Source organism: Vombatus ursinus, unplaced genomic scaffold, assembly GCF_900497805.2.
Source record: "Vombatus ursinus unplaced genomic scaffold, bare-nosed wombat genome assembly UNPS02014769.1, whole genome shotgun sequence".
NCBI lineage: Eukaryota > Metazoa > Chordata > Mammalia > Diprotodontia > Vombatidae > Vombatus > Vombatus ursinus.
Genome location: NW_020954547.1, coordinates 2,099,719 through 2,116,550, shown reverse-complemented (window position 1 = coordinate 2,116,550; position 16,832 = coordinate 2,099,719). Strand labels below are relative to the sequence as shown.

Here is a 16,832-nt window from a genome sequence, read left to right as displayed (position 1 = left end):
CTAGAGCCCTTCACGAGCAAGCGTTATCTTCCTTTTCCAACAGTGTTCTATGTTGTCTATATCACTTTTCACCTAACATTCATCTCCTGATTTCATCCATGCCTTTCCCTGCTGTCCTCCATGTTTCCTTTTAACATTTTCAGAGTCGATAGCTTCTTTCAAAGATCAGCTCCAGCACCACCTCCGGGAACACGAAGCCTCTCCTGGCATGCTCAGCTGTTTGTGCCCCCTTTTCCTGAAGTTCCCTCAGAGCTAATTGCCTCCTCCCTCGTCATTCCTATGCTTCTTTAAAGAGCAGACACTGCCTTTTTTGCCTTGGTATCCCCATGACTTAGCACTTTTAGCACACAGTCCTTCACATAAGTGCTTAACAAATGTTTGTTGACTGATCCTTATTTGGTTTGTTTTAGGTGTCCTCAGTATGGGTTTAGCAATTCAAAAGTCAAACAGAAAATCCACGGATACCTCACTGAACTTAAGAGCACACTGGCCCAAAAGTTGAGAAAATGATCTCCCTCTTTTCTTGGAGACCAGTGGCTGGGGCACTAGGGTGCATGGTCAGAAAAGTGATGGGCTCAGGTCAGACTAAGACATTGTTTGGGCATGAATAGGGATTTGTTTTGTGACTGTGCTTATTGGCTGCAAGGGTTTTGTTCTCTTCCCCTCCCCCCAAGTGGAAAAGAAAATAGATTAATAGATTTTTATCAAAAAAACAAAAATTCTGTTTCAAAGGAAGGCTTGTAGGATGGAGTAGATATATTCACAAATCAATGTGGCACAAAAAATAAATAGCATCACTAAAATATTTTTAAAATGAACCAAAGCAATTTCACCCTCCAGGTTTGTACTCTTCTATAATCAGGGACACTATGCAAATTGCTGATATACTTCTCATTGATGGATATTGTTGGATGTGTTGAACAGTGCAGTGAAAAATTTGAATGATTTTGCAAATGTCACAAACTGTTGTCACTTCAATAGCCAAAATTAGGTTTCTCTGCTACATATGAATGAAAACGTGTTAAAAACTTTTAAGGTTTTTAATTGGTCAGTGCTTTCTAACCTTAAATAGGTATTCTCCTAGAACACAACACCTCTGAGGGTAAGAATATAATTATTTTCCTATATTACAATACAACTTGTCATTAACCTTGATAAGGACATGGTAATTATTCTGGGCTGGATGAGACAGATTATTTTATCTGTTCTAGAAAGTTCCTAGAAAATGACCAGCCTATGGTTCATAGTGTTCAAAAAAAATATTTATTTATAAAAAATACAATGAGATCAGTTTATGCTGAGAAATGCAGCAATAAATACAGCTGAAGAAAACAAAGCAACAACTCTACATTGATACATTGGCACAAACAGGAAGAGTAAATGCACCGTCCAAACCTAAAACTTCCGCAGGCTTATTTTGTACAAGCTCCTTTAGTAACACTACTCTTTAAGTGTCTGGTCAGCTTAGGTATTAGAATGAATACACGTTTAATCACAAATGCACATTGATCATGACTTTATTTAAAAATTAGCAAACAATACTGTAGAAACAATGATATTTAAATCTCTAAAATGCTGCATCTCAGATTTAGTTGGCAAAAAACACATTTAACAATAAGCATGAAAGTTTCAGTCTTCCATGTAGAAACCAGATACTAAACTGTAAAAAAAAAAAAAGAGAGAGAGAGAGAGAGAGAGGGAGAGAGAAAAGTTTCATGTGGTCCATAAAATACCAGTTTAAAGTAGAAGATTGTAAAAATGCATAGATCTTTAATAAAAGAACTGGCTGTACAAAAGTACTCCCCTTTCACAGTATTCCTTTTTACTTCATATGCAAATTATTGGTTATGCTGTAGAATATAACTGTTACAGCACTAAAAGGCATCTATTTAGGGAAGAGGCAGAGAAAGGAAAAAGGAATGTATGTAAGGCAATATTTCTTTTAAGTATAATAAGCATCATAGTGTTTTAGGAAGACAAGATAAAAATTACACAAGGCTAGCTTGGTTTTCACCGAATAAAACAATGGACTAATACTGAGCTTTTTTTGTGCCAATCTAATAATCAATGCCCTGGTCGCTATATTCGTAATCTCTCGGATAGTCATCTTGGTACTCCACATGATACTCGTCTGGATATTCTGCCTGATAATCATTATCGCTGATTTCAGATCCATTTGTTCCTGTTCCTTGGCTTCCGTTATGTATTACAGGTTCTGTGGGAGCAGCACAATATTTGGGATCATATACTTGTCGCCCAAGCCCATAGACACTCATTCCTTTCTGGGAAGCAACTTTGTTGGTACCCATCTGTAGTGAAATTGTCGAGTTGTCCACTGGTTGTAATGTTAGTTTCTGATCATAGATGTCTCTTCTGGTACCTGGTGCTAACATTCCAGCCTATAAGAATATTCAACAGGAGAAAAAAATCAGAATAATATCCAAAATAAAACATCTGTGAACAAGTATGGGATTCTTACAAGTGAAATGTTCTTGTTGGGATACCGAGTCCTCAAGTTAAAACATTCTGACTGGAATAAAAGTTAGCAGGAACCCTGATTAGTTTACTAGGTATACCAAGATTACTGATTTTCAAATCTTATCTTATTCATCCTTTACACAACAGAGACTTCACAAATATCTGCTAATTTAAATAGCACATCCCTGATAAACATCTACATCTTTTAGAAGGCTTACATGCCTATGTGTGTACTGTGCTATACTGCTCTAGAATATATTTTATAAAATGGAATAATCCTACCAAGGAATTTTAAGCACAGGATTTTTGAGAAGCTTATCTTTTTCCCTGACTATAAACTTCCTGTTTTCAAAAGAAAATTGCATTTCATTTTGAAGTTCAGGTTTCCTATAATAGGGATATTTCCATCTTGTTCATGAGACGTGGTCAATTTTAAAATTATAATCATAAGCATTTTGAATGTTTGCTAACTTTATTATTAAAAAAAAAAAAAGCACCACTTACCTGACTGGCTCCTTTGTTAGTACCCATCTGCAGACTAATTGTTGTCTGGTCAAAGGGCTTGTCAGTTTGCATTTTGGGATCATAAAGATGCCTCCTAGTGCCATAGGCAGTCATTCCTGCTTGGCTGGCACATTTGTTGGTTCCCATCTTTTAAGAAAATGAAAAAAAAAAATCTATACAGTTAAAACTGTGAAAAACAGGTCAAAAATTTAGAAGACAAGCTTTTAAGAATTCTATTACTATTAGGGAAATATGATTCTAATTCCATTCTCAAAGAAAGGCCTATCCCTGTGTTAATAGATTAGAGTCTCTAAGACCATATTGTTTCAGCAAACAACACCAGGCCTGGTTTTACAACTCTAAGGTTTCTTTAATTATCTCAAGGATCACTGAATTCTGCATAAGAAAAATTAACTTAAATTTTACTTTAACGACATTCAGCACTTTAAAGTAGAAAGTGTTGAGGCTCATTTCTCAAAACTCAGAAAGAATGAAAATAGCTTGTGCCTATGATAGAAAGGCCAAGTTAAAAAAAAAAAAAAAAAGAAAAGAAAAAGTAAGTTACTCTTCTGGCCAGGGCGCTCTCTTGAGCCAGAAAATCACCTATCAGACTTTATATAAAAGTAGAAGAAAACATCAGAGGGGCAGCTAGGTGGCGCAGTGGATAGAGCACCGGCCCTAAAGTCAGGAGGACCTGAGTTCAAATCCGGCCTCTGACCAAACACTTGACACGTACTAGCTGTGTGACCTTGGGCAAGACACTTAACCCCGTTGCCTCACTAAAAAAGAAAAAAAAAGAAGAAGAAGAAAACATCAGCTGTATCCTCAAAGAAATACAGAGGCTTCTAACATTAAGACAGAAGCACACCTTCATGTGTTGGGCAAGGTTCCCTTTTCAAGCCTGTTACGTATGCACTGTTGCGTTTTGGTTTTGTTTTGTGTTGAGTTTTTTTTTGGGGGGGGAGGTGCAGGGGGACAGGAAAGAAGGAAGGAAAAGCCTTGCTGCTCAGTCAAGCCTCTTATCAAAGCCTGCCACAGAGGCGTTTGTGTCATAGTAACAAATGGCAAGGGTATCTGCAGGATAGTTTAAAGATGTACCAATACATTCCTAGCTCTAGAGAGACATATATTTGGGGGGATGGGGAGAGTGGGGGTTGAGGAGGAAAAGATAAAAAAGGAAACACTGATTTAATCTAGACAATCCTAAAGCTGTTTCTGACTCAGTGAAACAATGACAGGCCCACACAAAGATCGAGCCTCACCCCACCTCCTATCATTCATTGCCTAGTTATTCTTAGTTGGTTTTCCTGGCTGTCGATCCCCAGCAACTCCAGAATCTTGAATGTTTTAATGACTTCAAGTCACAGCAGAAAAGGAAAGTTGAGTCTGAGTGAGAATGGTGAGGATGCTAATAACTACAAGTATGGTCTTAGTCCCAAATATTCCTAAGCCTCTTATGGGAATGTATTGCTGTACGGAATTACACATTTTTAATATTTATTCCACCTTTCCAGGATTCAGATTAAATTACTGCACCTGTTTCAGGGGTCTCCAGGCCCTCATTCTCTTTTACGCTCCACCAATTCTTTTCAGCCTGGTCCTATGTATATAAAAATGACTTTCTGGACTAACAGATGCAGCCTGGATTATCAAGCCAGTTTGACCATTATAATCTAGAACAAGTACAAGCAGAAATTATCTTTTTAAAAAATGTGATTTGAACTCAGGTCGTCCTGACTCCAGGGCCATTGCTCTATCCACCGTGCCACTTAGCTGCCCCACATATACATAATCTTGTTTGTACATAGTTGTTTGCATGTTGTCTCTCTTATTTCACCGAGTTCTTTGAGAACTTAAGCTTGATTTTCAGGTAAATCTTACCTTCAACATGTCATTATCTCACTAGGCAATACTTCAGGAGAAGTCTCTAGTTTGTACCATCCAACAATCTATACAGAGTCTTTTTATGACTGTCTTTGTCCTCCCTCCCACTTACCCACCCCTAACCCCACCTCCATTTCCTTAGTTGTTATGGAAATAAACCTGAGCAAAATGACATAACATACTACCTCCTCACAGCAGGTTAAGAAGTATATAAAAACTAACGTATGGCTTTTGTACATTCTGTACAATGTACAAAAATGTACATCAGCAAGCATATAAATAACATCATATGTGACTTACCTGCAGACCAATTACACTTTGTCCAGCTTTCAGTTTTCCTTCATCAAAGCGCCTTGCTTGCTTTTCTGCATATTTGACACCAATATCAATTGTCGTATGGAATCCTTTTGTTTTAGCCTAGATGTAACAAAAAAACATTTCAGGACAACCGCTTAAAACTTTACCACTAGAATCTTACAATGAAAGGGGGAAAATGATACTACACTTAGAAGAATTAAAGTATCAAAATGTTTGTATACATTTCTTAAAAAGGTAAATCAGTGTATTTTACCTAATTTTTGAAACATGGGACAAATTCTCTGATCAAGTCATACTAATACAAGACTCCTTTGTAGCAGTTCATTTTTCTGCTGAAAGTTATTTTCCCCAAACCTTCAATATTTTAGTCTGTCACAAACAGTTTTATTCTAGTTAATAGATAAATACATACCAGACCTGCTAAAGCTACCAGTGTAGTCTGAACTTGGGTCATGTTTCCATTCTCAAAAAGATCATTTGCTTCAAAGATGTCATGTGGTTTCATACCATAAGCCTGAATGGCTTTGATAAAATTGCCAATGTTCTCCAACTGAAAAAGGAAAAGACAATAGTTAAACTTCTGGAACCAAAAAGTCTAGTGCATGATGCCCAAGCATTAGTAAAAAAATCAAGACTAGTTATATATAAAATGGTCTAGAAAAGACACTTCACACAGCAGGTACTAAAGAAATACTTGTTGACCTGACTTACACCTATTATATGCTATTGGTAATGGGCAAGATAAGACAGGGACTTATAATGTAAAGGAATATAAACATACAAATAACAGCAATACTAGGTAGTACGTACTAAGCGCCATGTAAGATTTGCAGAGGTAAACAGGAAGAGAACATTTCAGGTGGAAAGAAACAGAATAAGTGAGGACCATTCGGGGCAGCACAGATAACAGAGACGAGTGGTTCATGTTTGGAGACTTTGTTCTGTGGGCAGAGGGGAGCGACAGAATGCTTTTCTGAGCCAAGCAGGAACAGGAGTAGAATGACGCTTTAGTAAAAATTAATCTGGGAGCACTGAATAAACTAGATTGGAAGAGAGAGGGAGGAATGTCAGAAAAGGGAACCCAATTAGGAGGATACTGGTCAAGGTAATGTGGATCTGAATTGGGGTAGAGGCAATGGAACTAGAAAAAAAGCCACTGGGTAGTGCAGTGGTTAGATTCGCTGCACCTGGAGGCAGGAAAACCTAAGGTCAAATATAAACTCAGACATTTACCAGGGGTATGACCCTGGGCAAGTCATTTTGCTTCTGTCTGCATGTTTCTCCCATCTGTAAAATGGGGATAATAATAGCAACTATTACCTGGGGTGGTTGTGAAAATCAAGTGAAATAAATTCTGTAAAATGCTCTGCAAACCTTAGAGTGCCATATAAAAGCTAGCTATTTTTATTATTAAAAGACGGGATGGACAGTAAGACAATATATGATGGTAAAATCTACAAAATTGTGCAAAGGAATGAAAATGTGGGATGAAGAATGAATAGTCAATTAAGACTAGATTTCCAGTCTGCATAACAAGCACGATGTTTGGAAATAAGAGGAAATTATTGGCATTTTAGAGAAGACATACTAGATATACTCATTAAATATGCATATGATAAATCTGGAAGGGCTTGCTATTAAGTTGGATGAGAATCGGTATTCAAAAATATCCTGATGGGCTGGAACAATGGACAGGTTTAGCCTAACACAATCACAATTACTTTTATACCATCTATACTTGTGTTCCAACTTTTCACACGCTAGAGAATTAGGAGGGTTAAAGGCTCATTTGTGAGTCACTTGACTGCTAATGAGACAACAAAATCAGAGGCTGCTATTACAGTGTTCAAAACAAGAATGTATGTGTGAATAAGTACGTGAAAATAGAGAGGGAAGAGTCGATCTGATATCCATGTTCAATTTTGAGCTTTGCATTTTAAAAGGAATATTTACAAAATAAGAGTTTTGCTTAAAGGAAGCAACCAGGATGGCAAGGGAACTCCTATTATGAGGGATGGGCTGTTCAGTCACGGTTGCAAATCTTCAAGCACAAGAAAAGAAAAAGTAATGAGGAAAACAGATTTGGGCTCATTGAGGAATAAAACTTTAACCACTCAAACAGAAAGGTCCTGGCACATTTCCAGGAGTTGGACATTATCAGGCAAAATTACTATGTGGTTTATTACAATTTCCAAAACATGTTTGAATGCTTCCTGTTAGTGCAGAGGCAGGGAGGCACAATACTCTCTACAGTTGTGAAGGCCGAGGTATCAGCCTAACTCCTTTCTGCCCCAGACTGCTATAGGACTCTAGGCAAGCCACTTAACCACTCAGTGCCCAAGAAACTCTCCAGGACTTCTAGTCACAGAGCTGGTGCCTTTCTGCACTGGTGAAGGGCATGCACATGAATGCTTCCTCCTTGAATTCCCTAAATCCACAGAAGCCCAGAACCAGTAAAAAGGAGTGTATCAATCGACAGATACACATTCATTCACATACCCACACATAACACTGCAGTCTACCTAACCCATCTCACTCACCAATAAACCTATTATACCCATTACAAGACTATAATCAGACCAATCACAGGGCTGCTCATTTCAAACCACAGTCAGATTTTTGAAAGATCTGTAACCATAAAGTCTAGGAATACTTCAGAACTCTTGTGAAAAGGAAATGTTTACTCAAATTTGACAAAATGGCTGTACTGAAATGTAACCTGCAAGCGTTCATTATATTCATTTATGTAGATATCAACCAAAGCTGCTGAGCTGTGTGTTTTGCATTTTCTGCTTACCTGAGGCCAATTTAATGAAGATTCATTGACTTTCTTCACTGAACCTGGCTGGAGTTTGTTTATAAGTCTGAAAAGAAAAAAAAAAAAAAAAGACAGGTCACACTAAGAAAATTTTAAGAAAGCAGACAAGCCTGGACTATCAGGAATAAATCTATTGGGTGAATGAACACTTACTCGCAGAGGATTATGCCATCTTTTAAGCCCAGCTGAAAGTTTGTCCCAATGCTCAAGCCTGTAACTTCTTCTATCCAGTTGCGAAGATCTTCCTCTGCCTGATGGTCATATTTGGAGGCAATCTGTAAAACAGATAGACATTTTACAATTTAATGTTAAAGACTTCAAGAAAATATTGGCACTGACTAGCTTTTTATCACCCATCAAGATTAAAGCTAATATCATGGAGCAATTTACCCTAGATATTTCAAAGGCTGGTCTAGTCAGAGAATGTAAGTCATAAAGTTAAAAAATTATTTTTATGTTTTGCATGACTTTACATGTATAATTGATATATTGTTTGCCTTCTCCGTGGATGGGGGAGGGGCTGGAGGTAGGGAGAAAAGAAGGAACTCAAAAATTTCGAAAATGATCGTTAAAGTGGAATTTTAAAACACTAAAATCATAATAAAAAAATTCTGTTACTTTCCAATCGGGAAACTGAGCTCAGCAAGGTAAAATTATTTATTTGTATAGGGACTCATAATTAGTAACTGTTGTAACTAGAATTCAAACCAAGCTCCCCAAACATATTACTTTTTCTACCATATAACATTATCACAGTTACAAAGTTAAAGAAAAATTTCTTCTAAAAAAATACTCAAAGTCATCCAAAAATTTAAAGCCAAATTCATTTGGGGAGCAAAATGAAAACATACATGTAATTTAGAGAGCTAGGTAACTAATTACCAACCAAGTACCTTGTCGCTAAGTTCAGCATAAACTCCACACCTTCAAAATAAATTTGCCAGTTTAAATAGACAAAAAACTTAGATCACCTTTGTGCTAAACAGTTCTCTTTTATCTATTCAATAAATAATGAGTTTCTACTATACACAGTACCCTAAGTATATGGGACATAACCCAACAACACACTTCCAGACACTACAGATCAATTTTTTCACAGAAGACCCCTGCCGTGCCCAAAGAAACTGATATTAGAGTCAGCAAATAAAAATTTTAAAAGTTATCAAATAATAATCTCAACAAATACAAGTAAAATAAGGACTTGATTTGAAAGCAAACCATAGAGTCCAGCTAAGTTCTTTTAAACAAAATTATGTTAGGTATTATGTTCACTTCCCATCTGTCATCTGTATACAGTTTTGGGTCTTATTTTTTTTTTAACTATCACCCCATGCAACCTTCAGCTTCCCTTCTCCCTTCTCCCAAGAGAGGCATCCCATATGACAAAGAGTATTTTCTGGAAAAGGAAAAAGAAAAATCAACACAACTGGTCAATATTCTGAAAAAGTCCAAAAACTTGTACAGTAAGTAACACCTGTGGACCTCCCACCTCCACCAAGCTGTAGGTTGGGAATTTTTTTTGGTATATTTTCATTCAAGTCCCAATTGATCTTTATAATTTTGTTACATTTGCTTTTAATTTTTTGGTGTGTCATTGGTCTTTCCATTTACATTGATATAAGTCACTGTATATGTTGTTTTACTGACTCCGCTTACTTCACTGTGTCAGTTCACATTGATCTTCCCATGCTCCTGTGTGATCATCACATTCAGCATTTGTTAGAGCACAGTAATATTCCATTACATTCACGTATCACAATTGGTTTAGCCATTCAAGTGTATCTACTTGTTTCCAATTCTTAGCTATCATAAAGTGCTATTACAAGGATATTTTTTTCCTTATCAATGGCTTCCTTGGGATATTAAGGCACTAATGGAGTCTCTAGTTTCAAGGGTACGGACATATTAGTCACTTTATTTGCATAATTTCAAATTGCTTTCCAAAATGATCATACCATTTCACAGCTCCACCAACAATGTATTGGTGTTCCTATCTTTCCATAACTCCTCCAACATTCTTGTCACTAAGTTTCTAATTGTAGGGTAAAACCTCAGGGTTTTGATCTGCATCTCTCTTAATTGTGATCTGGAGCATTTTTTCATGTGGTTGTGAACACTTTGCAGAACTGTTTGTTCATATCATCTAACATTTATTAGGGAGAGGCTATTCATTTTATATGTATTTATTGTTTTTATATATACATACATACATACATATATACACATACATATACATATATATATACACATACATATACATATATATATACATATATATATACACACATATACATATACATATATATATGAAAAATCTTGGATAGGGCAGCCTAGTGGATAGAGTGCTGGGCCTGGAATCAAGAAGACTCATCTTCCCGAGTTCAAATCTAGCTTCAGACACTTAACTAGCTGTGTGACCCTGGGCAAGTCACTTAATCCTCCTTGCCTCAGTTTCCTCATCTGTAAAATGAGCTGAAGAAGGAAATGGCAAACCATGCCAGTATCTTTGCCAAGAAAACTCCAAATGGGGTCACAAAGAGTTGGACATGACTGAAACGACTGAACAACATCTTGGATATATCTAATTTTTTTTTTAATAGTTCTAATGAATGTGTATGCTGTCCTAATTCTTCAATTATACGTCTTTCAGTATTCCTTTGTAGACTTCATGTTTGTCAAGTCAAATGGCATCTATTTACCATCTACTCTATGCCAGGCACTAAGCTAAATGCCTAGAATACAAAGAAAGGCAAAAATAGTCCCTGCCTTTAATGAGCTCACATTCTAATGTGACAACATCACTGCTGATTCTCCCTTATTTAATTTGTTCCACTGATCTATGTATCTGTTTTTAACCAGTACTAAATTATTTTGGTGATTGTTTTCTTATAAAATAGTATGAAGGCTAGAAGGGCCATTACCTCTTCATTCTTACCCTTTAAAATTATTTCTCCCTCAATTTTCTATCTTATGCCTCTAAGTTAACTGTTATTTTATCTAATTTCTGTAAAGCATCCCTATGGTCTGACTGGCATAGCATCGTATCTGTGGATTAGCTTTGGTAGTATGGTGCATTGGGTTTCTACTAGAATTGCCTTGCATTGCTTCCTTCTCAATAAGTAAATGAGTCACATGAGTATTACTGCTTCACACTAATCCACAGATACGACGCTACGCCAGTTAGACCACACCTCCTAACTCTCCGGAGGAGGTGGCTGCTGATGTCCGTTTCTGCACTCAAATTCAGTGGTTTTTTTTTTTTTTTGAGTATTGCCTTACAAAACAGGTAAAACTAGTGGAATTGAAAATAAATCCACAGTAATAAAATCAATGTAAAACCCACATAAGCTGCATCATCTTTAGAGTATTTCTAGCTGAAACTGGATAAAGGACAAACAAAAGTTAGAAAACAGAACGTTGGCTTTCATCAATTAACAAAGAACTTCCCATTTTTATATTCTTAACACCTTAGCTCCCAGAGTACTACTTGAAAGAACAAAAATGGCATTGGAGAAGATGAAAAGAATGACTGGACCAGATCAAAACATACCAAACCAAGGAAATCAGCGTTGGAGATGACCACCTTGCTGTAATTAAGAGATTAAGATTTATTAGCTACCTTCTTATCTGAATGAAATCTGTTACCATCTCATGCTCAATGTACCATAATTTCTCATGATATTAGAGATTAATGCAGTAGGATTACGGCTTTAGGAGGGAACAATTCCAAATGAGAAACTTAATAGCTGTTAGGTAGCTGGGTGGTGCGGTGCTTATAGCACTGGACAAAGAAGTCAGAAAGATCTGAATCCAAATCCTGCCTCAAACACTTCCTAACAGCCATGTAACTTCAGGCAAATTACTTAACTGGGTTGATTACAAACCTCAGCGGGAGAGAGGGGAGTGCAAATCTCCAGGCATCCTGATCTATAGCTTGCCCCTTGACCCAGACGGCTTCAGAGGAGAAAGTGAGGCTGGTGACTTTGCACAGTCCTCCCTCACTTAAATACAATTCATTTGCAAGTCATGGAATCACCTTCCTGATGCCATGGTCCTCTTCGAGAACAAAGGACAAACAACAGCTTCCAGGACCTTCTCAATGAGATTCATCGTTATTCAAAAGCAATATGCCTAAAACTCCATCAAAGCAAACTCTATGATGAAAAAACTCCAGAAGTCCAGTGTAAGTCATATAACTGGATGTCTTATTGGGCATATGTGTACTGGAAGTGACGGCAACTAGGTAACTACAGGGCTTTTAGCACTGGGCTTAGGAGTCAGGTCTACTTTAGGTTCAGACGTTCCCTCTGACACTGGCCACGTAACCTGGGTAAACTACTTTCCTTCATTTGTAAAATGAAGGGGGCTAAGCCAGATGGTCTCTAAGGGCCTTTCCAGCACTAAACCTATGATTCCATCATGTGAATTGTTCCCTAAAGCAAAAACCTATATTAGCAACCCAGTGTTTAACTGATGTAACGCATGACCACAAAAAGACCAAGAGAACCCCCAAACTGACTCATCCCTATGCCCAATGAGGGGAGATGGCAGGCAAAGACAACACTGATTTAAAATACAGATTCATTCAGAAAATACTAATGGAAAATAGTGGAAAATTACAAGTCATACTAGGAGGAGACACAATAGCTGTTTTCAGGTATTTGAAGGGTTATCTTGTATGTGGAAGAGGAACTGGCCCTAGAGGGCAGAACCAGAAGCAGTTGAGTGGAAGCTACAAAGAAGCCAATTGAAGCCTGATGGCAAGAAGAGTTTCCTCACAACCACAGTCCACTGGTATGGAGTAGAGCTTGTGAGGTGTCTCATCTTGGAAGTCTCAAGCACAGGCTGATGGCTTGTCAGAGTGCTGCAGCAGGGATTCTTTTCTGCGTAGAGGTTAGACCAGATGGCTTCCTTTGATCAAATACTGCCTTCTGCAGGAGGTTTTTCCTCTGCTGCTAGAGTGTGCCTGAGGTCCCATTCCACCTATACAGTACATGTCCTGTATGTACAGCATCAGTTGCATATCACCTCCTCCATGAAAATGGGAGCTCCTCTAGCATAGGAACAGTATTTCTGGCCTTTCTTGGTATTCCTTGGGATCAACACAGTGCCTGGCACACTGTAAGTATTAAATAAATGCTTCCTGACTGGCCATGTTTTACTACATAGACAACTCACATGGAAAGCTTGTTTTACTCTGCTTCCTAAATATTTCTAATTATTCTCAATCTCGGAACGAAAGACTGGAGTTTTCTGTCCACAAAGAAATGCAACTAAATGTAATAAGTATCCTTAAAAAGATATGGGGAAATGGCTTTAAAGTCAAAGGTTTTAGGTTTTTGTTAGCAATTTTAAAAAGAAATCACAGAATTAGGATATTTCATGAAGAAAATGCTTAAATACTTAAGAAAAAACATTATTTGGGTTATTAATCTTTAACTCAATCCCCTCCCTACATCCCTTAAGAGTCTTCCTTAAATTATTTCCTAATACATCTCATCTCTGCCTGGACTTTGGATAGGCATCTCAAATTCTACATGCCAAAAAAGACCTCACTTATGATGGTTTCCCCCTAAATCTACCCCTTTCTTTTGACAAGAACTTCTATTGAGGTCACCGCCATATTTCTATGCACCCAGGTTCACAACCCAAGTCCTCTTTACTCTTCACTTTCCCTCACCTCCAGCAGCCCATCCATCAATCAGCTGCCAAATCTGGTTAGAACTTTGCTAACATTTCCCACCACTTCTCTCTACTCAACCTGGGGTTCAGACATCCTCATCACCTCAGCTGTCTGTTGCCACAGCATTCCTTCCCCTGAAGTACCTCCCCACAGCTGCCCCAGTGGTCCTGTTAAAGCACACATTGATGACTTCTCCCCTTAGTTCAAGAAGGTTCGATGGCCTCCTCATGCCTCAAGGACAAACAAAACAAAACACCTCCTGTCCTCCTGCCTCTTCTTGCCTTTATACAAACCCTTCAATACTCAGCCTCCTTTTCCCAAGGACTTTCAGTAGTAACCCATTCATTGCCTTTAGAAACCAATACAAACTCTTAAGCCTGGATTTAAGTCCTTGCACACAACTTAGTCCTAACCTAGTGTTCTAGTCTATTCTTCTTTCATAAATTGTATTCTCCTCTCCACATTCTACATTTCTGCTCCACTGGACTAAGGGGTTCCCTTAACTTCCCCACCTCCAAACGTTTGTGAAGATTTGGAATACGAGACTGCTACAAGTTCTAATTGTTGAAATTTTCTTTCCTCCAGGCTAGCTCAGATACCACATCAATGAAATAGTATAGAATACCAAGGAGTTAAATTTTTAAAATTAAGATATTTTGCCCTCATGAGGTCTACAGCTTAGTTGGGAGACAAAACACACATAGAAATAACTATAACACAATAATATATGTTGAAGTTAACAAGTATTCATTTTTTAAATTAATTTATTTTTGGTTTTCAATACTCACTTTCATAAGCTTTTGAATTTTAAATTTTCTCCCCCTCCCTCCCCAAGAGGGCATGCAATCTGATACAGGCTCTACATATACATTCCTATTAAACATATTTTCGCATTAGTCACGTTGTAAAGAAGAATTAGAACCAATAGGAAAAACCACAAGAAGGAAGAAACAAAAGGGAAAAAAAAAAAAAAAAAAAGAGCAAATAGTATGCTCGATCTGCATTGAAACTCCATAGTTCTTTGTCTGGATGTGGACAGCATTCTCCATCATGAGAGTTTTAGAGATGCCTTAGATCCTTGCATTGTTGAGAAGTGCTAAGTCTATCAATATTAGTCATCGCACAGCGTGGCTGCTTTTGTGTACAACATTCTCCTGGTTCTGCTCACTTCACTCAGCATCAGTCCATACAAGTCTTTCCAGGTTTTTCTGAAATCTGCTTGGTGTTCATCATTTCTTATAACACAATAATACTACATTACATTTATATACAACTTGTTCAGCCACTCCCCAATCAATGGACATACCCTCAATTTCCAATTCTTTGCTACCACAAAAAGAGCTGCTATGAATATTTTTGTTCATGTAGGTCCTTTTCCCATTTGTATGATCTCTTTGGGATACAGCCCTAGAAGTGCTATTGCTGTTGCTGGGTCAAAGGAACAAGAATTCATTAAGCACCCACTATGTGCCAGATATCATACTAAGTTTTAAAGCTACAAATAAAAATTAAAAAAAAAAAAAGTCCCTGCCCTCAAGAATCTCACAATATAATCTAAACTAACCTAAGATAGATGCATTTTTTTTAAGTACAAAAAAAAAAAAAAAAAAAAGCCTGGGTTTTGTCAGAAGATGAAAGATGACACTCATAGCCCAGGGGAACGAAGGTTCAAAGAAGCAGCTGTAGATTTTACAAGCGGGGTAACCTAGACATAGAGCTGCACTGTTGTAGAACTCACTTGGTCTGCCCGAGCCATTTCCGAACCAGATATGACCTACCAATGGAAGCAGAAGCAAACCCGGTGGAGAGCAATGGAAAACATCCCCAGTAAGCACATGCCCAGGCAGAATCATGGCACTGGAGTGGAAAGAGTTCTGGATTTGGAGTGAAGACCTGAATGTCAAGTACTAGCTCTGGAATGTGCCCTTTAACAATAAAAGGGAGTCCTGGGAGCTCAGAGGGGCCCAGCTAGCATGGAAGGCAGGCGCCTGCTCCTGCTGGACCCTCAAATACCAGCACTAGGTGAGGTTTAGGAAGCAGGGCATAAAACAGAGGAACTGAGGGAGTTCCAGCCAGAACTTCTTAGTAAAGAGGAAGGTAAAACCATTTCCTATGAGGTGGGATTAAAATATAGCCATGAGAAACAATTTGTTTAGAATTTAAAATACATTTTTTCATATGATATGTATGGTTACATTAAAGTTAGTTAGTACTAAAAATACTGGTTATATTCCCAGACTTGCTCACATTTTTTTTTTTAAGTTATACTTTGGCAGAAGCTGATATTGCACTCTAAAGAGATTTCTAACATTGTTTCCATAGTGAAAATGTGCTACGACTCGGAATGCCAAATGCCACAAACATCTCTTCCTGCCAGAGAGAAGGTGGCTAGATGCCATGGCCATTGATATATAACTGGCATTAAATGAGGTTTCAGACTTTCTTGTTACTAGAATAAGAAATTTTTAAAAAGGCCCAGTGGTTTGAAAGGTCAAATTATGTTACAGGCCAATTATTATCACCTATCTTAAGGGTATGTGTTATTTTGGGGCTAGGTACAGCACAAATAATGAACAATCACAGCTAATTTTAACTAAATCTTAGCCTGTACCTTTCAGGTAAAAAGAAAGGCCCTTGGGATTATCTAGTCCAGGCTACCTGTTTTTCAAATACAAAAACAAACTTTATTTAAAAACCATTCTTAATTTGCAGGCAGTACAAAAACAACAGATTGCCCAGGCTAGCCATAGTTTGCCAACCCGATTCTGGTCCAAGCTTCTTGTTTACAGATGAGAGAAATGAGCACTATGGAGACTGAATAGCCCATTGCCCAGCATCTCACCCCTATTGAGTGGTGGGAGCCCGGCTTAGAATCTAGGTGTGGCCAACTACAGCCTAGTGTTCTCTACACTGTCACACCACCTCAAATGTCCCCAGAAGACAGCAGAAAAGGAAGAAAATAGGAGAAGCTGGAAAAGCAAAGGGCTTAAATAATCAAGAATTGATTACATATTGGCCCAAACCTCCATTATAGTAAAGAATGTCCACATACAAAATCTATGTGCTTGTACATGAATTGTAGATCTGACAAGAATTTGGATATAATATTTTTTAGACATAAGAACTGAAAAGGAACTTAAATGTTAT

The 16,832-nt window shown here is 37.7% G+C and overlaps 1 protein-coding gene across 1 annotated transcript in view; it reads right to left on the bottom strand.

Annotated features, from left to right (window-relative positions):
* Positions 1-1,244: 1,244 nt before the first annotated feature.
* CNN3 (calponin 3) overlaps positions 1,245-16,832 on the bottom strand; it is a 34,927-nt gene continuing 19,339 nt past the window's right edge. The window contains exons 2-7 of the mRNA XM_027862623.1: positions 8,156-8,277; positions 7,982-8,048; positions 5,597-5,734; positions 5,167-5,283; positions 2,983-3,129; positions 1,245-2,399 (exon numbers count right to left, since the gene is read on the bottom strand). Of these exons, the coding sequence (XP_027718424.1) occupies positions 2,058-2,399; positions 2,983-3,129; positions 5,167-5,283; positions 5,597-5,734; positions 7,982-8,048; positions 8,156-8,277 (933 nt within the window). The 3' untranslated portion in view covers positions 1,245-2,057. The remainder of the gene's footprint in view (positions 2,400-2,982; positions 3,130-5,166; positions 5,284-5,596; positions 5,735-7,981; positions 8,049-8,155; positions 8,278-16,832) is intronic.